The sequence below is a fragment of the Schistosoma mansoni genome (genome assembly GCF_000237925.1).
Source record: "Schistosoma mansoni, WGS project CABG00000000 data, supercontig 0013, strain Puerto Rico, whole genome shotgun sequence".
In the NCBI taxonomy this organism is placed as follows: Eukaryota; Metazoa; Platyhelminthes; class Trematoda; order Strigeidida; family Schistosomatidae; genus Schistosoma; species Schistosoma mansoni.
This window is the reverse complement of record NW_017386025.1, coordinates 2,450,830-2,475,282: the sequence shown is the minus strand read 5'-3', so window position 1 is coordinate 2,475,282 and position 24,453 is coordinate 2,450,830. Positions and strand designations below refer to the sequence as shown.

The window sequence follows — 24,453 nt, the reverse complement described above, 5'->3', positions numbered from 1 at the left end:
TCCGATAAGACACCATAGTGAACGCACACTCTGGTGGTGAGTACCAATTTAATTATTTAATTGAAAATTTTAACGCTTTCGTAAAATATGAAAACCATACATCTAAGATATAAGAACTCTCGTCTAAATTTGAGCGAATAGTTCCACCGCACTTGGGCGCCTACTACAAATTCATTCGCTGAGATTTTACAAATATATATTATTCCTATATAATGTCATACATCAAATGTCTTACATCAACTCGGCGCTCAAATACTGTGAAACTATTCGCTCTAATTTAGACGAGAGTTCTTATATATTTGATGTATGGTTTTCATATTTTACGAAAGCTTTATAACTTTCTATTAAATAATAAATTGGTTCTCTCCACCTGAGTGTTCGTTCACTATGGTGTCTTATCGGATATGTTGCATTGGATGTAATAATTCATTGATAAATATATGGGGGCCCGATGAATGAATGCTTGAACACCACCGATTAAGTCAGAGCTTATAGGGAGCTGTCATCCGAATTGATGAAATTGAATGGTGTTCGTCAGGGTTATCCCCTTTCTCCATTTTTATTCGGTTTTGTCAGGGACCTTCTTTTGAAGATAATCCCCTCTCCGTGTGAATTTTCAGAAATGAATCTCTTACCAAGATATTCTCATGTGTTGATTTAGAATATGTAGATGACAATTCTATTCAATGAAGATGCTGGTCTCCTCGAGCAATTCAATCGAGTTTGTGTTTAACGAAATCTCGTTTGACTTTTGCTGAATTATATCTTATGAAGTATCGGCGATATATTCGTCTACTAATCAAAGGGCGAGTATACTGTGAAACAGTCCTATCGTTTTTAATTTGTTATTGTCCTATGTGGCATTTACAAATAGTAAACATTCGTAGGTCGCTAGTATTTGACTATATACGTCTTGGAATCATTGCTCGTGTATGTTAGGACCATTAACCGAGCAGTGCAAAGGTTAGATGCAGAATACTAGGTAAGCACGGCAATTCGGTTGACGAGGTAGTGAATCCTCATCAACTGAAGCTGTCGCAACATTTGTTATGCATGGCTAACCACAACCTGCCTTGACGCGTTATGATAGCTGGTGTAGAAGTAGGTTGGGATGCAGGTAAGGGTAACCAAACCAGTATCGTAACATAAATCGTTGAAGCCTTTTGCTGCTGAACTGAGCCATGTTTATAGGTCCAGACTACCTGATTGGAGTCCATGCGATTATCAGGACTAGTCGGTAGAGACTTCGGGTGACATGGCCCAGAATCGTTTCCATTTGCACATACGCACTCACTGTTTGCCCTCCCTTACATCATAGGTCCCTTAGTCATCTTAGCTTTTTTCATCCCACGAACCTATACGTCCTGCTGAATCATTTCTTTTCTTCCAAATCTTTTCTACAACCATTATTACTGTTTTTACATATACTAATCTTGCATTTCACTGTGCTACATTGAGGTAAGTTGAATGATATAAATATGTGCTAAGTTCTTCGTTGCGTACGACTAACGATTTACATTATTCACTGTGACTACTGTTATATGTCCAATATCTAATCGGTTATACTTCACTCTCCTACCTTACAGTTTGTGGATGACATTTTAGCTCGGTTAGAACATATGCAGAATTGGTTGAATGAAACGTCAATGTATCTAACTTCATTCGATAATGAACAAGCACGTTTAGAGTTAAAGGTTAGTTTTTGACTGTATGTTTATGTTGTTATGCCTAAAAGCTGTGGCATTAAATTAGTGGTAAAAGCACTTATATTTCAACCACCAGATCACATACTATAATAATGCTCCATCATTTTTTGCTTTAGACAACCATTATTTATTTATTTAAGCACATAAACATTGGTACAAGGGGGCACCAAACAGATATGCGCCACATAAATCATTTGATTTGCGTGAGGGCTGGGATACTGCCCGGGAGCACAAACTAATGCAAGTGGTTTTCTTAGGGGGCCACACCCTGAACCTTTAATCTAGAGGTCTAATCCACGAGGCAGTGGAGCATCGTAAGGAGATGCAGACTCATGGTAGCTGGTGACCAACAATAGGTTCATACGCCATTTGTCCCTTCAGGACACTGGAGCACATGTGCGCCATTGGTTTGGAATAAGGGTTTTCCAGCTCTCCTATGTAGACCCTCCGTGTCCACCAACCCGGTTCAAGTGCCGGACATTCGCTTTCCGTCCCCTCAATTTCATAAACATCACTCCTGCCGCGAGAAGGCAGTGAGCAAGACTTTCCTGGCAGTGGCTGTATACGCGTGGCCATTTGAGAGCATTTCAAGAGGGAGAGCTGACTCTCGCCACCCTCGGCCGTACCAGGGCATCTAACAGTGTTAAGTTTACAGTAGTAATAGAAATACTTTATTAGCATGTTGTGAAGAATCAGTTGCGTTGTCCGAATAAATCATTCAGAGAATTAATCTGACAACCAATTCGCCCAACTGATTCCCAGATTTAAATCAATTTGATTACTTAAAACAAAGTCACTCGTCAACTGATTGAGTGTATGAATAAATATTAGGAAATAATAACTACTACTTATATGCAAAATGTTCGACCCAAGCTCCATCACGTTTGGTCATTTTCTAGTCAATTAATAAATGACCTTGAAAACGAATATTTCTCATCGTCTTAGTACTATTTTTCCTTTAGTTCTAAAACTTCTCGAATGTCTAAAATTAAGGAGGATCTAGTAAGTACAATGAACACATTACAGAAAGACCTTGTTTATGCAACCATTGAAAACCAGGAAGCACTAAACAGCTGCGTATTGATATATAACTCTTAGGTGATGGGCACCCACAATCCCTCTAGGGATCGTAATGTGGGCCCTCCATGGTCTCAGTGAGCACTTAGCATTCTAACTGTCGAGTTAGAATCGAGTGGTTTGAATTCATAACCTTAGTGATCTTGCGCGATCATCATCTGTCGCCACAGTTTCCATCTCGTTCTTCCTAATTTTCAGCAGTTGTCTAAACAAAGTCTGTCTATGATGTGAAAATTCAGATTCAAAAACTCTCCACAGCATCCTGTAGTAATAATTGCTTTAGTTTAGCAGCTTCGAACATGTTCAAGTGTATTAATCTCTTGTTTTTTTTCACTTATTTAGAGCTTAAATGATCTATTTCAAGAGAAAAAAACAGAATTATTACCAAATAAGAAATTCGGTTTTTCATGTCAACAGACAACTAAGAAACAGGGCAATGTAAATAAAAGTGAATGTTATCCAGAATCTTCAAGTTGTAACACATCATCTATTGTTGCCCCGAACAATAATGACTCAGTAATTTATGATGAACGTTTCAGTTTAATCAATATTACTGGCCCTCAACATTTTATTATACCAAATATTAATTGTTCATCGGATTCATTTATTTCACAAACTGTTTACTTGATTGATTTAATAGATTGTACAATCGAAATACGTCATGTATTTGGTAGTTTAATTGGTCGTCGTTTAAAAAATTGTAAAATTTACGCCTATCCTATATCAGGTTCAGTATGGCTTGATGAATGTGTTAATTGTGACTTAGTATTTGCTTGTCGTCAATTAAGAATACATCAAACATCTAATTGTCGACTTGGATTACATATGGCTAGTCGACCAATTATTGAACAATGTACAAATTTAAAAGTAGCTCCATATCAACTTGTTTATAAATCACTTGATCAAGATTTAACTACAGCTGGTCTATCAACTAATAGTAATTTATGGCATGAAGTTGATGATTTTAGTTGTCCTAATAGACGACTTACAAAAACTTCTCCAAATTGGTGTATAATACCTGAAGTCGATTGGTCTTCATTATGCCCAAATAAAAATTAAAAATCTATATAATATAATGTAATACTTTTAAAAATAGAAAAAACGGATTTTTTTTAAAAATGTCTACAGTATATAAACATGTTATGTAATTATTATTTATTTATTTTGTTAATCTTTTTACTTGTTCTCAACTATTTGTGTACACTCTTAAATGTCCCATCAATATTACTCCTTCTTATTACATTTCCATCACTAAGAGATCAGTTTCTCTCAAGTATTTTTTCATTTGTTCAAATCAAATGAGATGTAGGCTTTTTTAATGTATTAAGGATGACGAGTTTCTTTCATTTTTTTGACCAACATATTAGGTTTCCTAAAAGTTTTTCATAATTATCCAATATCTCTTGATTAATGCTATTCAATGTACACAATCCGTTTACATGAAGTTCTACCTCTCTTTTAAATTATATTGTATGCAAATTAAAGAACTATATTGGTTCTATAATACCAAAAGAAAACTGTTTAGTATAGGTGTTTTCTTTGATTTTAAAAAAGAAACTATAAAAATTCACCAAATTGACAAGATTTCTAAACAGACTCATTACTAAAAGTTAATTTTGTCCATATGTCTGTAGTGTATCCTCGTTCAATGCCTATTCTTAAGAAACTGTAATCAATTACATTTTGATTGAAATAATATTTGTGATATATTTATGAAATACATAAATTAACAGCAAATGGAATCTGGAATTTTGAACTATAGATTTTTCTCTATCACATAAAGTCGGGTCACTCCTTGAATAGTAATCCTTATTTAAGAACCACTATAATGTATCGAATACGCACAATCAACAGTTCCATTTATCAAAATAGCTCTGAAAAACTAAAGCATATAGGTCAGCATTTATTGATCACTACTAAACGACTGGTTAGTCTGAAGACTTGAACAGGTTTTGGTGGTCCGAGAGCTTACTCCAGTTAGATCGTTTCTGAATGTTATCGAGTCAAATGGCTTTGGTGAATAACGGAATTAAATAAGTCAAAAACGAGAATGGGTTTTGAATACGTATATTTCGTACAATCACTGATCGGAATGCAAAACAAAACGGCGCGCGGTGGGGAAAGCATGTGAGCCAACTCAATTAAATTAAGCGTTACGCAATATTACAGTCAGACAAAAATAAGTTACAGACGTCATGAGTAAGATCATATAAAAAACAGTCCGGATTATTAAGATAATAAGTGACGGTAAAACGTTGTTTGAGAAAGGAATTAATCTGTCCAGAGGTTAGACTAACCTGTGTGGGCTTGACACAGTACCAGACCTCACAAAGTAACATGTTTTTTCTCAGTAATTCCATGCATAAATACGAGTGCATATCTAGAGTTACTGCCAGTGCCCAAGGCCGAGTAAAAAAGGATGGTTAGGTATGGGTCAGCAACTCCATCCCCTACAAAACAACCTTGTTAAAAAACGTTAACAACATTAAACAAACTCCAACTCTGACCTTGGTGTTGAACGGAGAATTATGACGCCTCATTACGAAAGCCGAGGCTCTTCGAAGGTCACGAGGCCGATACCTGTTATATCCTGGTGAAGACATAAGAACGGGTAACTCCAAGGACCTATTAATGGACTAAAATTCTATATATATTCTTATTGTTTAACTATCGAGTAATCTTATTATAAGCTTCATTTTGACCCATGGATTGTTTTTGTACGATTTACTGTCCCTAAATTATATTCAGTTTATTGATTACTGTCTCCCACGTTCACAGTTACATTTGGCTTGATCTTGTACAAATGTTATTTTCTATTTTATGGTGTTGATGCAGTCTGTCTGTCTGGTATATAAACCAAATATGCTTAAAATAAATGGTTCGCATAGCAGAAGCTGTAATTGGTGTTCTGGACTCAGCTGGAAGGGCTAGGCGGACAAGGGACCAATAAGGACGCTAGACTACTCATACTAGTCGAACGTCATTGATTTGTCACAGTGTTAAGATCGGAAAAGTATTTCGATTGGCGGATAATTCACGTGATAAAAAAGTCGGACATAAAATCATAACGAATCGGATACGTCCAGTTTTTTATAAAATCATAAAAATATCTATTCTAACGATCACAGCAACAATTTTTATAGGTACATGGAAAGTCGGAGACTGGGAAAACAAGTCACGAAGAATCAGATAGATATTTTCATCATTAAAAATTCAAAGGCACAGTGGAAAACGTAAACACCAGGAGAGGTGGTGACAGCCTCAGATCACCACTAGCTGGTGGTTGCCAAGATGAAAGCACTGGACAACTGGGAAAACAGCATTACAAAGGTTTGATACGGCCTTCCTTCAAGATACTAATAAACTTAACCAATTCAAGATAACTCTCAACAGCAGGCTCCAAGCCTAACAAGATCTACTCAAAGAAGAAGAAACTACTATGGAGGACAACAGGAAAGACATCAACGACGCACTAACTTCAATGTGTCAGAAGGTTTTCGGCCACAACAAGCATCATCATGGAAAATAGACCTCTATGGAAACTGTGGGCAAGATTGCAGAAAGGAAAAACAAGAAGACAGCAATTAACAACAGTCAAACAAGAACAGAGAAAGTCAATACACAAACTGAATACACAGAAGCAAAGAAGCAAGTAAAAACGAGCATTAGAGCTAACATGTATAAATATTTGGAAGACCTACTAATGACAGAGGCTGCAAGAGAAATAAATATGCGATAACTACATGACACAACGAAGAAACTGGTAGGGAAATATGGTAAACCAGAGACACTGGTCAAGAACAAAGAAGGCGAACCAGTCACTTAGATTTAAGAACAGAGGAACAGGTGGGTAGAACACTGGAAAGAAGGATACCTCATCAAAATACCAAAGAATGGAGATCTGAGCAAATGAGAAAACTACAGAGGCAGACTCAAAGTTCCGTTCGTGCATTAAGACTCACGATGTATCTCAAGAATTGTTCTTATAAATGAATTGGAAGCTTCTCAACAGCATAAACTCTAGTATCTCAGCAGTAATTTAGGTGATCAATTACATTTAATAATAACATCTAAGCGTCTTTGCATTTGGTTGACTTCTAGATCAGTTAAAGATCTCCAGGATATTTTTGGGTCCAGAATAATTTTCACGTACTTCTTTATGAAATCAACATGTTTTTTTGTGTAACTGTATCTTAATATAGTAGCTACTTAGCGTCCAAAGTACGCTCCCCTCTCCGTTTAATTCAGTTGGGACAACGTAGTAGTGTCATTAACCTTCACATTGAGAGGTTTATACCCGAGTGCCTGGTGAATTATTATTATTATTATGAACCAGAAACTTAGGGATCTCATCAATGTATTTCACTCAGCTACAACGTAGGACCAGACACATGCATGGGTCCAAGTTGCCATACCTCATTAGCACAACAAGATGAACACCGAGTTCATAGAAGTAGTTAATTTAGTGGTGGTAATATATAAAGGAACGACTGTATATAAGGATAAAGTACAGGAAGAAAGATAGATACAGAAACATTATCAATTATACGCTCATATGATTGGTACTGGGATTAAAATAAGGAGAAAGCTTGCATTAAAACAACTCTTTTGAAAAAATATACATATATATACAAACTTATGAAAACTATACAAAATCAACAATCATGAACTAACAATCTTTAGTAATAGAAAAAAATCAACAAGCGAACTTTTCTTTTCTCATGGTGAGCAACAGGTTTCAGGTGGAGAATTAAAAGCCATGAATGAAATTCATAGCAGTTATGTGAGTATTAAGAAACAATTATTTATATACGTAGCTACCTTTTTAGTTGTAAAATATACATACGCACACAAATTTAGATATTGAAAACATTTTATTTCCTAAACTGGCTACAAAAAGGAAACGAAAAAAAAGGGAAAAGACAACTGATCGAAAAATCATTCAATAAAAAATAATAATCATGTATAATGATGAGGCAGTAGTTGATAGGCATGACATGAGATCTGATATATATCATTGTGCGAGCTCAAAAAAGGTTTCTAGAAGCTGTTGACTCCTCATCTATAATGGTTGTATTTTCAAAACGGATAATTCTGAACTGTATGAAAATTTGGCAATGTGTGTGTGTAGGAGAGATCAGTATGACTACTCGTTGGTAGTGAATTATCATCTTGATGTTGAATGTACTGAGGAGTAGGGACCATTGTAATTTGACTTGGCACTGAGTCTGTAGATGCACTGTCGGATGGTAATGTGGCAAGTTCAAAACTTTTCTCTTGTATAGGCCAAACACCATGTTCAACAAGATTGATCAACCGACAACTTGTTGGGTCTTCAGCTGCTAATTTGACAAATACTAAATGTTCAAGGCACTTGGATGCGATGGATCGTAAAGGAGGTAATCTTAGTAGTAATTTTGTGAAACGGGAAGTATCTTGAGGTTGATTAGTCGTACAATACGAATGAAGAGCTGAATAAAGCTGCTCCCTGACAGCTTCCACGCGATGACGTGATGACAAGCCATTAGCATCTAAGAGAATAATGCGAGAAAACCAAGATATTAATTTACAGTCTTGATAAGATCTGAAATTTTCGATTTCCAACAACAGATATGTTTAAAAAATTGGATGACGTGGAAGTTCACGCTAAAGCATTAAAAAGTAGGTGGCAATGAATAAATCTAAAATTCCATCTATGGGTACCATCAATCCTTTTGCTTTTAAATTTACAAAAAGTAGCTGTCGTCATAAAAAATTCAAAGGGTGAATCTCGACAACCAGACGATAAGCAAGGTTACAACGCACACGATCAGTTCTAAGGAAAGTTTCAAAAACAACATACCCACGATTTAGATCTAACGACCAATTTAGCTCACTGAAAACCGGAACATAAAATTAGGGATCAAATAATACGAAATGAGAAATTCCTAAATCCATTTAACGCACGTTTTGGGAACTGCTAAAGATGAGATTATGGGAAATGATATTCTTGATCATGGTAAAAGACTCATAAAGTTTATTTGTTACAATGCTATTACATAAATAATCGATACCAACACATTAATATAATTTAGCACATCTTAATTATTGAGGGGAATGCAAACCCCCAAGTAATTGAAGAAAAAAAAGTATGAAACCCTTTCACTCGTAAAACAAACATGAAATAATTTGTCTTTATTATCAAAATCCTGTTATGCTTAAAATGATTGAGTATTTATTTAAAAAATTATCTTTGATAATAAACACTGAGAACTTGATAAAGTAATTTAAGTTTTATAACACTCATCTATGCCTATTGATAAATCTTTTGTTAGCTTAGGTTTGTATGTAACAATAAGAGGTCTGACTGTGCTCCTTGTGAAATGACCTTAAAAACTTTTTGACATTACTAACAGTGTGGATAGTTACATGTACTGTTTGAAGAAAATTGGCGTTCATTGTGCAATGTATTTCATTCTTCTGAAGGAGAGTGACTTCATTATCACCCATTTATATGATTTACCTTGAAAGAGCTTGTTATAAAGTTGAATGTTGAGGTTTTCATCTGTTTAACATCAGCATATCAGAAGTCAAATGTATTTGGCCACTTTATCATATCACCACTCACTAATTAAGAAGACAATTAATAATTAATCGTATCGAAATGACAAACATTATTTCAACGTCAGTAGTTGGGGGTTATTAGTTATAATCATATGACACTAGAGCTAATGTCAAACTTGATTTATAATACGACGATCAAAGGCCTTGTTTAGTATAGCATTAAACCAATGATAAATAGTATATAAAATCCTAAATTGAAAATTTCCAGTTACAATACAGATAAATTTGCTTGCATTCATCATTTTCGTCTTCATTTCTAATGATTCACATGCCATTTCCAAAATCAACTAGTCTAGACTGATATTCGCTCTCATGTATTGTATTTATGCATACACAATGAAGTGTTTATCAAAATATTACACTAATCTATTACATCAAAATGAAGAAAAAAATATGTATACAAAAGAATCAACGACAGACTCATGAGTGAAGAGGACATATTATTGTTGTGTATATCATACTAAATAATTGATTTGTGCTAACTGAACTGAAGCCTCAGAAAATGAATGAGTATAAAATACATAGATGTGTGAATGAAACAAAATATTCAAATATTTTCACAGCATACTTAGACACAAGTGTACATAAATGGGGTTTGAATTAGTGAAAAATACGTATGTTTACAACAACGACGATCATAAATGTAGATCGTTCGAGCAAGTTTCTGGAATGTACATTGATAGGTAAACACAAAGTGACCTGATGATTTCAAGTAAATAAATATAACAAACTGATGTTTCTTTAGTTCAATAATTTTACATGAATTTCCTAACACGGTAAAGAATTCAACTAATTGATGAAAATAATACGGTAGCTTTATTGGAAAGTGAAAAGGGGTGGACAGTCATGTCTTCGCGTAAAAACTGTTCTTATGGCTCTCGGGAGAATACATGATCTGATATATTTTTGATGAGATATGGACACAGATCACGATCAAGGACAAGTTAAGGACCATCGAAGGAAACAATTCCCGAAGAAATTCACCAAATATGAATGAAGATGACAAGCCCTCACATGGAATCCTGAAGGTCAAAAAAAGAAGACCAAAGAACACAGTACGCCGAGAAACGAAGACACACATGAGAAGACTGAACAAAAGTTGGATAAAACTAGAAAGGAAGGCCCAGGACAGAGTAGATTGGAGAATGCTGGTCGGCGGCCTATGCTCCATTAACAGTAACAGGCGTCAGTAAGTAAGTAAATGAAGATACAGCAACAACGATAGCTACACATAATTTGACTTGAAGTATGTCAAAATCTACAAGTGTTTTTGGAAACAATTACATGTTCCAAGACAATTATTAATAGCAGAATAATAGACATAAAACTAAGTCATCCATTCATCTGAAATATAATGGCACACTCAAACACAATAGCCGCAATTTGATCTATTTAATTTACTATTCAGTACGGTGGAAACGATTATTAGTAAATTACTGTTAAAAAAAACTGACCAAATAACTCACCAGGATTAAAAAGAATAATAGCACGTAGTAAAGCTAATTCAGTTCTTTGTAACGATAAATCACGAAAACGTGCAACAAGTTCATGAAGAATTCTATCAACAAGAGGACCTAGACCATGTGATTTAGCCACCTCTCTACCAAGATGACGTCCAATCGATAAAAGCAAACCGTCTCTAATAACAGTTGAATGATACGCTGAGCTGATTAAAACTAATTCAGGCCAAGCTTTAAGAAAAAAAAGAAAAAATAAGAAACGAAAATAATCAATTATAATTCGATAAACATAAAAATAAAACATTATGATAGGTTTATATATTTGGTTTATTCATATAACAAAATTTCATAATTTGTTCAGTGAGACAAATTGAGAATGACTAAAGGGTTTCTGATTAATTACATTTCAAATAAGCTAATGTCTTAGACATATCACATTAACCCAAGTACAATAATTGTATTAATAAACACAAGCACATATTAACAAGCAGAAAGAAATAGGGAATAAAAGGAAATTGAAAACTAGTTAGTTATTAATAGGGGGAGGGGGTTTGTTTATGAAATAAACAATCTTGAAATAATTCTGTGCAAAATTTGATAATATTAGATTATGTTGTATCTCGAACTTAGAATTCTTAGTCTATCGCGCAATACTTGAGCAGTCGAACGCTGGAACCCTCCCAAGTCACGAATCAAAAGACAGAAGACAAGTAGAAGGAATGTTATTCCAGACAGTGTCGAATATGGTACAAAATTATCAGGTATTCATAGTTTTTAGTAGAAACAAAATCATCATTATAGTTATCCAATCCGCAGACAGGGAGTTATCAGCATTGTCCAATAGGGAAGCTCCACGTGGCAATTCTGGAATATTCTTCCAAAAGCTGATTGGATGGAACATGTTGGGCTCCTTCTGGGCTTCCTAGAGCCTCCTCGACTTCACCTGTGGACCATCCTCACAGATTACTACTCTTATATATCATGAATTTTGAAGAAATGTAATTTATATATCTGATTACAATTTTATGAACTAGTGGTAAATTACTCCACTGATATAAACTCATAGATATTAAAAAAGACTAGGAAACTAAAACTATGTTGAAAGTCAAATACATTTACTAATAAGCTTCTTTTGACTTAATCACTATAAACATTGCATAATTATGAGTTTTATTAAATAAAATAGTACTCACCAGCTTTTATTAAACAAAATTGATCATCAAAACTAAGATAGACAGATGAAAACACTGGCAACTGACGAGCCCAATTAACTATTCGAGGTAATTGTTGTTCAATAGACTGACAGATTATGGTCAATGGATGTAAACCAGTATCATCATCACCAGGTATATCTTCATAAATTGCTTCACCTCTTTCTGATACAGCCAATTTAGGATCCATGCTTAATTCAGCCGACAGTAAACATCGTAATGTTAAATTAGGTAGATCTGTTTCGTCGGATAGTAGTACATTATTAGATTGAATACAGGTAGTTGAACTTTCTGATTTAACTTGATTAGGTTGTACACAGTCAGTAGTGGTAGGGGTTATAGAAATATTAGGTGTTGAATCTTGATTAATGTTCGGAGGTTGATCAGTAACAATTGACTCAGCAGATTTGTTACCAAATGTTGAACGACGCCCAGGACCTTTCTTTTCACTCTTTGGTGGCTTAGAAATTAAAGGCACTGGATTTGATGATGGTTGACGATGACGCTCTTCTTGAACAGCTGAAAAATATAATACGTATCAATTTTTTTTAATTTTATGATAGCAACAGGCATCACATAACAATGTATGAAAGTAGAAGGACATGGTACATGTGAAGTGGGGGGAGGACCGAGAAAAAAATAATGTATTTTATAGCCTAGTACGTAAACCTGGATATAGCTGGTCGGTTTATTTTTCAGACTGCAACCAGCAATTCTGTTTCATGGCTTTTTTAAAATTTTCTTGACTAAATTCTGTTTTCAAAATATTCATCAATATTACGACTAACTGAGTGCATATTGATCTATTTTTAATATACAGTTATCGTTAAAATTTCACCGTCGATATTCTCCAGAAAATTGACTGGTGATTTTCCGCCTAACAGAAACGATAAACAATTTCAATAAGGATAGTTTTTAGGAATTTATGACTTTTGAGTATGATATGGGTTAACTTGTAGCCTTTGTAGCCTCATGAGAAGCACAAGAAATATAAGATTATGAATTTAGTGATCATATAAGGAAGTTCACTAGAGCTTATATATCTATCTGTAAGAAATTATCACGGGTTTGTGTAAAATAATAAATTCCTACGATAGTTCTAATAGATTTTCTGTTTAGCTAACTATATTTATACGTTTGGTACGACTCTATACCGGTCAAACTAGGGAAGTAGAATCAAGCATGAGGACGGAAAATTCATTAAACATTCAATTTATATAAATAATTCCCTTTTAGTAAAATAGATGATATTCAGTTAATTAATATAGTTTACCATAATTATAAATAGAAAATTTGACTGATCTGTAGGTTACAGAAACGTTCTCACTAAAGTTCCGTTGGATGACCAAAGACCTAAGAGACTGGTATTTTTGAATTTGAACAAATTTGCAATCCGTAGCAATATGATTATTTCCCCCTCAAAATCCGCTTATTTTACCCCACCACCCAAATTTTAAGATCTAAACTAATTGTTTTCAATAACAGCTCAATTAATAGTCTTCAATATCAAAGAAAGATCGCTTACAAAGTGGTGAAATTTAGTTACAGAAAACGCTAAATCCTTTACATCCTGACTTACCTTCCTTCTTCATTCCCTTTGCTAAGCACTGCTCGAAACGGCAATGCTGACAACGTGTGCGCTTCCGTCTATCTACAGGACATTGACCTGATTCCCGACAAACATATACTAATTGTTTACGCACTGTTCGTTTAAAAAATCCCTTACATCCTTCACATGAAATCACACCATAATGTTTACCACTGGCTTTATCACCACAAATCACACAAATTGGATTCAAATTAGTCGTATTTACAGAAGTAGCTGATGAAGACTGACTAGCCAGTTCGGAAGGATTTTGTGTAGGAAAACATTCTCTACTCTCAGGTTTTGTTTTGTTAGGATCGACAAACAACAAAATTGGTCTAAAATAAAACAATATACATTGATCAAAACATCATTTATGGGAATCGGTCATCTGAAAACAATCTAAGTAATGCCACAGTACTCATGAATAGCGGAAGTTTACTGAACAAGTTTTTTAATATGATTAATATCCTGAATCATCTGACTTTGAAATGTCTAGTGTTAAAATGCTTTTGCCATGGATTTCGCAGTTACTGAAAGATATCAGTGAGGTGTGTTCACAACAACTAGGGAACTGATTTTACTATATTTAACCTGAGCCTGTAACCTTCAGAGCAGTAACCAGTGATACAATTGTTGAGATGTTTCGAAAACAAGAAAATGAAGGGATAACTAATTAGACCTCGAGTTTCATATGGTGCAAACTTGCTTAAAGAAGCTTTGGATACAGCATGATAATAAATGTTAGTACAAGAGAGAGACTTAAAATTGTTTCCAATGTATCATTATCTTACCTCTGGAAACATATCAGAAGTAAATTGAACCATTGTTCACTTATTGTTACATAATAAACAGTATAATCCTTTAAATAAGATGACATAACAAAGTTAATTTTGCTTTGTTTGCTGGACAATAAGTTCATAAGTTAAATATGATGACGTCATTTCAATAAATATTATTACATCAATTCATCTTTAAAGTAAGACTTCAAACAAAACACAAAATTGATTATAGTTTTAGGACTTATGGTTTCAGAAACTTGATTAATCTGAAGTGAAATCAAATTGATAACAGTCTAATGATGGTCTATCATTTATTCATCTATGACATCAATTGAAACTCAACAATCTCTATAACCCTATACACATAATTATCATGTGCTCTATAGTGACTGGCTTCAAGATGAGTTTTCTGGAGTTCTAGTTAGAAGCCGTGGCCAATGGAATTCAACCGTGTCTGTTGTAAAAGGAGTTACTCACTGAAGACAATGGTAGATGGTCGCGAAAAATCGCGGATTAATTGAAGTTAGACATTAACATTATTGGATGTCGATTTAGTGGTCTGGAGCTTAAGCTTTTTTCCACGAGATCGAAGTCCCTGGGTTTGAGTCCAACGTGCGTAGTCGTGGATGTGCACTTCTGAGTCAGTCAGTCAGCTACAATGTAGGGCCAGGCACATGTATGCATCGGTCCAAGTTGCCATACCTCATTAGCACAACAAGATGAACACCGAGTTCATAGAAGTAGTTAATTTAGTGGTGGTAATATATAAAAGAAAGATTGTATATAAAGATATAGTACAGGAAGAAAGACAGATATGAAGCAATTTCAATCTCACGGTTTAAGGGAAGACGCGTAGTGTATACACCTACGTCACTGTGATCGAGTCCGAGCCATGTCACCCAAAGTCTACAACTATTGGTTACGATAGTCACGCGGACCCCAACCAAGTAGTCTGCATGTATCAACATGACTCAAACCAAAAGTTAGTGACTTCAAGGACTGGTGCCACATTTTGGTTTGGCCGCCCCCAACTTTCTTCCAACTATTCCCAACACTAGTCAGCATTGCGCACTGTGGTAATCGGTGTTCAGACATACGTAACACGTGGCCTAACCAAAAACAACATCAACTGATTTACCATCACTCCCTAACACCCTGCGTCTAACCTCACTATTACTTACCTGAAGATCCCAGAAGATGCGAGCAATATTTCTAAGGCATCTGTGGTCAAATACTGGTAACTTACGAATATCTCCTGCTCCTAATGGCCACGTTTCGCAGTCATAAAGTAGAACAGAGCGAACTGCTGCACAGTATACTCGTCCCTTAATTGGTAGACGGATATCTCACCTTCCCCATATGTGACGTAAGATGGCAAAAGCCAAATATCCTGGCATTGTTACTCAGTGCTAACAGAATACTCTGCATTTTATCAGCGTCTTCACCAAACAGGACTGTCATCTGCGTATTCTAAGTCGATAAGTGGACCTCCTGGTAGGAGATCGATTACTGAAAATTCAGTCGATGAGAACGTTATTTCCAGCTCTAGGTCTGTGATGGAATCAAACAAAAATAGGGATAGTGGACAACCCTGTCGGACACCACTTGAGGATGCGAAATCAGATGACAGTTCACCATAAGCTCTCACTCGACTGGTAGTGTTCGAGTAAAGAGCCTTCACAAGGTTTATGCACTTCTATGGTACACCTTTTAATGACAGACACTGCCACAGAACCTCTCGGTCAAGAAAAACTATCATGTCTGTGTTCTAAAACCTGACGAATAGTGAATATGTGGTCGATACAGCCACGACTAGGTCTGAAACCAGCCATATTTTCTTGTGTTGGCAGTTCACGAGTCTTTGTCAAGCGTCCGAGAATGACTGAGGCTAGTATTTTAGATGCTCCCTCTATGGTTATTACAGGATGATTTTGACCCCTTCTTATATGTTGGGACAATCAGTGATTGTGACCAGTCAGATGGGATTACGTCCAACTCCCAGATTTTAGCTACAATATTAGTCGGGAGGCTTACTTCAATGTTCCATTCATACTGTTTGGGAATGAAGGGTAACTGTAGAATAGCTGAAGGCCAGCTGAACTGGTCTTTAAAGTGTTCCACCCATCGTTCTACTACGATGTTAAAGTCGATTTAGAAGTAATAGCTTCCAAGTGGGAAGAAGTTAACGGTGAAAATCTCTCAGAAAATAGCTGATCATTTATTCATTTGAGTTTCTTTTGTTGATCATATATCACGGATAAAACCGACTAAGTGTATAAACCAGTAAATTATCACATTTTCGTTGAAACGAGAAGCGAATTTGAAGAATACTTGTAGCAAACAAACTTTACTTTCACTTATGTTATCGAAATTTAAGTTTGTAGATTATTCAAATGCTTTGTCAATGCTTTCAATTTTCTGAAGAATAGTGTAATACATTTTTAAAAAAAAATAATTGATTGAATATGGAATATCCAGAGAAAATGGCTCGAAAGTTTTAGGGATAGAACGTATCTTGTCTAACAACAAAATCTATTCAGACTTTAATAGCTAAAAGGTTTTATGTCCCCTTTTAGATAGGATTGTGTTATAATGCTTTATATAAGATGAATTTATACTTCATTTTGATAAATTTCAAATAACAATGACACGTAGTCGACTTCGATAAAAAAAGGTAATAGATAAAGGCTGAGGTTATTTGCTACAACTGAATTTTTAACTCTTCTCTTGATTCGAAGTATAGAAAACAACATCACCTAAACATATACTTAGTAAAACTGCAGGTAGCACGTTGTTCCAATGACTAGCACGTTGGTAAGTAGATTGAGCTAATGAGTTGCTATGACCCTTGAAACTGGTCGTGACAATACTTTTTTTGCAAACTATGCTAGTGTTTGTAGGTCAAATAGGTGTATAGATAACAAACAATACTAATTAGGTTGAATATAAAACTGAACCGCCTGATATATAATAAAGGACAAAACTATACACTACTGATTCAACTTATCAAAAACACAAAAGTAACAATTAAATTGATCTATATCTATGGGGAGCGAGACAAAGAATGTGTATGTCACTATAGGGTTGTAGAGATTGTTGAATTCCATTGAAATCATAAACCAATGTTAGACCCATATTGAAGACCTAAAAGTACTGGAAGGCCAGTTCGTGCTGGTATGAGAAACTTCAGGAGTGTGCATCCATGATCGAAACTCAATATCTTGAGGATGATAAAGAGTGAACGCATCTGCACCGTTTTGAACAACTCTGAGCCATACTAAACAAAGTCTCCAAACATTGGTTGCGATAATCACGTGGACCCTAACTAGTTAGTCTGAATTCACCAACATGGCTTAGACCAACAGTCAATGACTTCGTAGACTGGTGCTATATCTTGGTCTTCTATAGAAGTATTTTCTAACGAGATAGGCAGTGGTTACGTATAAATAACACACATCTTAAACACCTCAGTTGGTCAAGATTCACCACCTTACCAACCAATTTTCCACCCTGTGCCCAATCTGAACACTGCCAACTCAGTCGTCCCAGTGAACCCCAGAAATCCTTTGAAGACAATCATGACCAAAGTTGTCCTTTATTTTCATAAACCATGTTTTACAGCAATAAAGCAATACGGAGCGGATTGCTGCACAGTAGACATCACCTTAGATTAGCAGACGAGCATCTTTCCCAAACCACAAGTGACACAAGTTACCAAAGACCAAATCAAGCTTCTAAACACATGTAGACTTTTTCATCAGATGCCAGCATACCAGGGCTGATGAGACTTCTACTGTGAGTGAAAAAGTTAACTCATTCAGCTACTTTACTGTCTATGATCAATCTGGAAGCTGATGCAGACCAGTGATGAAGCAACAATTTGCATTTAGTAAAAGAGAAAAACATCCCGTACATCCTAGAACTGTCGCTCAGGGCGATAAGAAGAATTTGAATTCTGTTGGCGTTTTCACCAAACAGAACCATGTCGTCCATGTATTTCAAGTCAATAAATATATTTCCTGGTAGAAGATTAAATCCCGAAAATGTAGACGAAGAGAGTACGATTTCTAGGAGGACATCTATGAAGAAAGCAAATAAGAGGAACAGTCAGCTTAGCTGCTAAAACTGGACCACCCCCTACTGATCTGGATTATTAATCTGTTAAGACCCAATGCTTTCGTTCGGTTTAGATCACCTACAGCCTTCTCAACCTCATTAAGAGTTGGAGAACTTGTATCACACTGACAGGCGATAGAAGGCAACTGAAAAGAAGCTGGAGGCCAATTAAACAATTCTCTAAATTGTTATGTTTATTGCGCTATTCTTCTGGACTCAGAGTAAATAAAGGTCCCGTAATTTTCCGAGACTGATTGAAAGCTGACTTTTAAATACCTGTTTTCTTCATCTTCGTGTTAACGAGGTATGGCAACTTGGACCGATGCATAAATATGCCTGGTCCTACGTTGTAGCTGACTGACTGACTGCCTTTTAAATCTAATTTGTGCATGTTGCTCACTACTGCTGTGTCAACTTTTCGTTAGTTTACACTTGAGGTGTCGATAATATTCATCATCGTCCGAGCCTGTTGTGATAATTTTTTCGAGAATCTGTCAGTGCAACAGATACCAACGAAATTTACGGATATTTCCTAACCCGTTGATCTGAGTTGTTGGTAGGTTTTATTGATGTAGTTACAACTGTTTGAATATCATCCTAAACTTCTTCATAAAGAACTGTCTTTCCACAATTGATTAGATGCTCAGCTAATTCTTCCCTGGCTGCATCATTGACCATTTTACCTTCGAATAGATATATCAGGATTCTTCCCGTCGTGGCTTTTCTCCATCCCGTAAAAAACATAATTGCGTACCCTCACTAGGATATAACCAGAGTCTAGAGACGGGCTCCAAAATGAGCGACAGTTTTCTAATAAGCTTCTTCAACGGTGGCTAATGGCGATATAGTTTGTGCACATTACTGTGGTGTTGGGGATCGCCAGTTTAGACAATATATCTACTTATGCCTGAAGTTTCTACTTTCCAGGAATAAGTAATTGTCCAAAGCCAAATGTAAGAGACAGCCATCGCTATTTGTTTGCTAGGCTGGGACGCCAAAAGGTGACCTAATTATTTTTCAGTTTGACTTAGTCTACCACCAAATGAGGCACTAAATTCAACTGATACGATTACTACACCTGAAACCCTGACTTTGGGAGAGGTTGGAAAGCTTCCCGTAAAACGCATCTTTTATTCCACCAGAGATACAGCCAGTGAGGGCATAGAAATAAACGATGAAGAGACAATGGCGCATGTTTCCGAGTTTTTACTGCACTATTTAGACGGACAAAAAGTAGGCGACTGTCGATAGGAATCTAGTCAAGTCCCTATTCTGCTTTCAAAGTTAGTGCTAGACATACACCGCCACGGCTAAAAGGGATTGCTGTCGCGTCTACAAATAACACGAAGGGTATTTTGCGTTGGCCCCCCATAGTGGCCAGATGAGTGAATGACTACGCTAGGAAAGGCTATGTGCACTTCGGAGACAGAATACATCGATAACACGAAACTCTAGAGTTATAACTAAGGAGGCTTGTTGTTCAATATGACACAAGATCTGAATATTCAAAGCTGCAACATGTAGTTTAGGGCGCGAGTTTTGGAAGACAGGAACAGCATTTTGTACACTCGGATCGTTGGCACTGATGGTGAGTAGGAAATAAAAATAAAGTCATAGAAGAATGGTTGATAATGTGGCTGGAAGATAGATTAAGACGTGAAGAATGGATTTGATCGCGAACAAGGTGGTCTTTAGTTGTTTTAGAGGAATGAGGACAGTTATACCTCCCTGATTTTCCACAGTATGGATGGATATTTCTTTTTGAAAGAGAAATAGGGTTGGCAGTGGTCTTAGCTTCATAGAAATGTGACTGCACTACCGAAGGGACAACTTATTGAGGTTGAGTAGTTTTAAATGTGCTAACTCTGTGATTTAAAGGCCTTGGAGTCAGGGATGGGAATCTGTAGGGCAAAGTGGAATGTCACTTTCAAGGTCTAACCTCTTTACTCTCTATCTTCCGTCGTGAAAAAGCAGCATAGCTGTAGATCCTGTTACATTCTTGTACAATCAGCAGTACGACTTCACACTCGAACTATAGGTAGCTGATTTTAGTGTTACCATTCTCCGACCGGTCTGTCTGGCATGAAAGGACTTGAAGAAACGAATGTTTCACATGACATAGCTCATATGGTCATCACGAGAGGCAGGTATGAATTGCCACCTCAAGGTAGCAGTTACGATCAGACATCAACTTGGTATTCATATCAACACAATATTGGGATTGAGCGCATTCAATTAAATATTCCACTTATATGAAAAACGAAAGAACATAGAAAATTAAATGCTATCGCTGTGAAATTTATGCTTTGTACCATTAAGATTAATTGTATAATGAAAATGTTTTAAATGTGAAGCGGTAGCTTATTGCTTAACAATCAGTTTCCAACCGATAAAGGCTTAAAAACGTACTTGGTATACAAATTGTGTTGCTAAATGTTCCATATGACAATATTATATGATAAGAAAAAAATCCACACATAGAAACAAAAAGCTCTAGAAATAAAAAACAACTTACGACTGAGAAACAGTAAGAGAATTAGTCTCAACTTTTGTAACTTGAGGTAAATAAGATGTGGAGGTCTCGTTTGAATTCCCAGAAGCAAGCAGACGAGTGAATGGTTCTGATACTACATTATCAGAGTACACAGTGTGTTGGTGAGCATCGGGAGGTAACATATGAGGAAATTTTTGAGGCGTGTTATAAACAAGTTCCTGAAGATGAGTACTGTTAATTGAATTAGCTATGGGACAAAGATTAGGGTTAGTATCCGAAGAAACCGTATGAATATCAGTATGATTGTGCAAATCTGTTAAGAAGGATTGGCTAATTACTTGAGGATTATCATTATACATGAAAGAGGGTTTTATATCGACACCTAAATCGGCGTTACTTGTGTCGCAAGAACTGGATTTTAGTGATGTTTGAGATTTGCATGAGGAATTCGCTATGGTTTGGATTGCTAAAAGGAAAAACAAAAATAGGAAAGAATGACATAACGCACAAGATATTTAAATCTCTGAATAAGACTTTCTGAAATTGAGTTGTATGGCGGAACGAACAGGCTAATAAGCAACACGACTTAAAACTATAGAATATCGACCAAGTTACTATAAATAATGGTCTGAAGACATTTGCTTTGGTCGGCTAATCAGTCACAACGTAGAACCTTGTGCGTATGTACATCGGTCCAAGTTGTTATAACTCATTAACACAGAGATGTTGAGAAAGTGACGGTATCAGTGGTAGTAGCAAAGATTAGGCATCGAAGATGTAATTCAAAAAGGAAAGATAAATTAGTGAAATAAAAACGAAAAAGTTATAAGGAGTTTAGAAGCTCACAATTTGGGAAAGACAGAGAATGGATGCACCTGTACCATTGCAAACGATTTTGAACCATTTCATTCAACTAAATAACCCTTTTTGCGTATCTTTATCACTACGCGCCACCAATGCTAATGATTTGAATCCATAAAATGTTATTCCTGGTCTCCTGAAACTACGCTCTAAACTACATGTCGGAGCCTTCAATGTTCGAACCTTTTACCAACTAGGACAACATGCTTCTTTAGCTAGGACTCTAAGATCTCGCGCCATCGATGTATGCTGAGTCTTCGAAACGCGCATACAGGATTAAAGTGCAGTCGTTCATTTGACATTTGCTTTAAGTCGTGATAAATTTTACAGTGCTCAACGAAATGTGATAACCCGTAATATAACACCAATTAATCACTTAAATAAAAACAATAATTTAAAGGCTAATGTGACACTTAAATAGCCGAAGCGCTAAATCCGATCTCCATAGGTAATGCTTTTGTATAACAGTCTTCGCAAAACAGAACGAGGCAACTATTCAGTAGTTTTTATTTTTAATTGGTCATCACAGTGAGCATCAACGGTTCAAATAACAATCCAAATCTTCAAAGTTCGTCAAGTCCTAATAAAACTTGAGTGACCCTTAAAGTAATATCAAAAGAATATTTATGTAGCTAGTATTTATTAGGTTGTACGAATCCAGGAATACGGCAAGAAAGTCATGTATAATCGAATGGAAATACATTAGATCCATCAATAATTGACCAAAATCTGGATACCCGCAATAACTAAAAACAGAACTTACGATTATCAGAAAGAACTGTACTATCAAGCATATCATATATTTGCTGACTAGGTGAATGAGACCTATTAGACTGTACACATGTAAGCATATCTTGATCTGGTTTAAGAATATCATTTTCCAGTTGGTTTATTGGAGGGATTAGATATGAATGTGTATACAAAACGGATTCGTCTGAGACTCCATGATTCATATGAATTGCATCATGATTTGCGAAGATAGACATAATCATCCAACAAACAACTGATCTCTAAATTGTGTGGTTATTTTGCTTATATAGACAGGACAGAGAGCATTTCATATCTCATTTACAGAAACATGCCTAAAAACGAATGTAAAACAGAGATTAAATCACGAAATTAATGTATTAAGTAACGCCTAGTATCTTGTACAAAATAGGGAATCAGCACATTGTAGGTCAGATGGTACAATCTTTATTTTATCTAAAATATAAATGCTGGTACGACTAGGCACCAATACAATTAAGTCGCAAATTTGTGACAAGGAGGGTGAGTAAAATGAAAAACAAATGGATAAAAACAAGTCCATATCTCAAGCTGCTGAGTCATATCATTTCTAGCACCACAACCCAGGAGTCGTGTTCCACAAACAGATGAGAGTTTTATACAACTTCCTTTTAAACCATGGTGCCATGTCATGAACTGACCAATGCTCTGCATTTTTCATCTAGTCACATTGTCGGTAAATAAAGCAAAATGTGGAATTTACTGAGATAACGTTTGTAAAACATGTCTAACATAAAGAAGCTGGTGTTTCAAGATGAGGACGCCAACTGAGTATTTGACACTCCTCATGAACTCAAATTGCTTAACATCAACATTAACTGGTGTTGATAATGTATATCAGGAATCGTTAGGAGACAATTATGATCGAATAAAGAGTAAATGGACATTCCGAATTCAATGAGGCTGTGTTTTGTATGCATAGAGCAGCCCACTCTCACCGACATGTTGTTGACCCGACCATACTAACATCGCGATGATGACAAACATGGCCCAGATTAGCATAAGCCACCCTGGCTTTCATCATATGTTCGTAAATTCCGTCAATCACACTGCCAATAGCACTCACAGAACTACCAAGTTACACTAGCTTTCTGACTATTTTTAACGGTTCATTAAAGGATGAGCCCCGGCACAAGCTTTTCCCAGTTTCGTGAAAGTACTTTGTATTTAAATGTAAAGTACACATCATACCTACGGATGCTGATTGTTAACCAATTAAGTGCGATTTTCGTGGCCTGAAATATCATCGCACAATAAAACGAAATCATCCACATACCAACGACCGAAAATTTTATGAAAATAAGAGATTCATATCACCATCGCCACCACCTCTATTACGTACTTCCTTCTGAAGCGTTCCCAGAATGCGACTGATGACAAAGTTGGGGAAGAACAGTGAGGTTGAGCAACTCTGCTTAACCAGAAACTAATTCCTGTTCCTTTAGATAGTATATTTCAACCGAACAACTTGTACTTTTTGTTGTAATACGGTTTCTCTAGAAATACATAGTCTAGCATTTGAATGTTTAAAGGAGTACATGAAAATAATGTTATGCGTTGCAACAATAATCGTTTGTTATGAGTGATGAAGTATGAGATCAAGAATATTTAAGATCCGATTATATTTCTTATTGTTACATGGATTTGTGCTGATACAATATAAACTATGTAGTCCCAAATAGATTCTGTGATCTACTGAGAAATAAAAAGCCTAAAATTGTGAATCTATCGTATAGACGGATTAGAAACCTAGAGACTAACCAAATGATTCA

General features: G+C 35.9%; 2 protein-coding genes across 2 annotated transcripts in view; one reads left to right on the top strand and one right to left on the bottom strand.

Annotated features, from left to right (window-relative positions):
- The window catches only part of Smp_097710 (hypothetical protein), a gene marked incomplete at both ends in the record, with an annotated part of 4,900 nt that extends 1,102 nt beyond the window's left edge, over positions 1 to 3,798 (top strand). Inside the window, 3 exons of the mRNA XM_018790895.1 lie at positions 1,587 to 1,694; positions 3,126 to 3,720; positions 3,764 to 3,798. Coding sequence (XP_018645909.1) covers positions 1,587 to 1,694; positions 3,126 to 3,720; positions 3,764 to 3,798 — 738 coding nt within the window. The remainder of the gene's footprint in view (positions 1 to 1,586; positions 1,695 to 3,125; positions 3,721 to 3,763) is intronic.
- Positions 3,799 to 7,527: 3,729 nt separating this feature from the next.
- On the bottom strand, positions 7,528 to 22,887 carry Smp_097700 (retinoic acid receptor RXR; the record flags this gene model as incomplete). The annotated part of the gene is made up of 6 exons (XM_018790894.1): positions 7,528 to 8,314; positions 10,853 to 11,077; positions 12,040 to 12,576; positions 13,637 to 13,980; positions 21,056 to 21,500; positions 22,659 to 22,887. 6 exons carry the CDS (start codon positions 22,885 to 22,887, stop codon positions 7,863 to 7,865), a joined length of 2,232 nt encoding a protein of 743 aa, XP_018645908.1. The 3' UTR covers positions 7,528 to 7,862.
- Between the last annotated feature and the right edge of the window lie 1,566 nt (positions 22,888 to 24,453).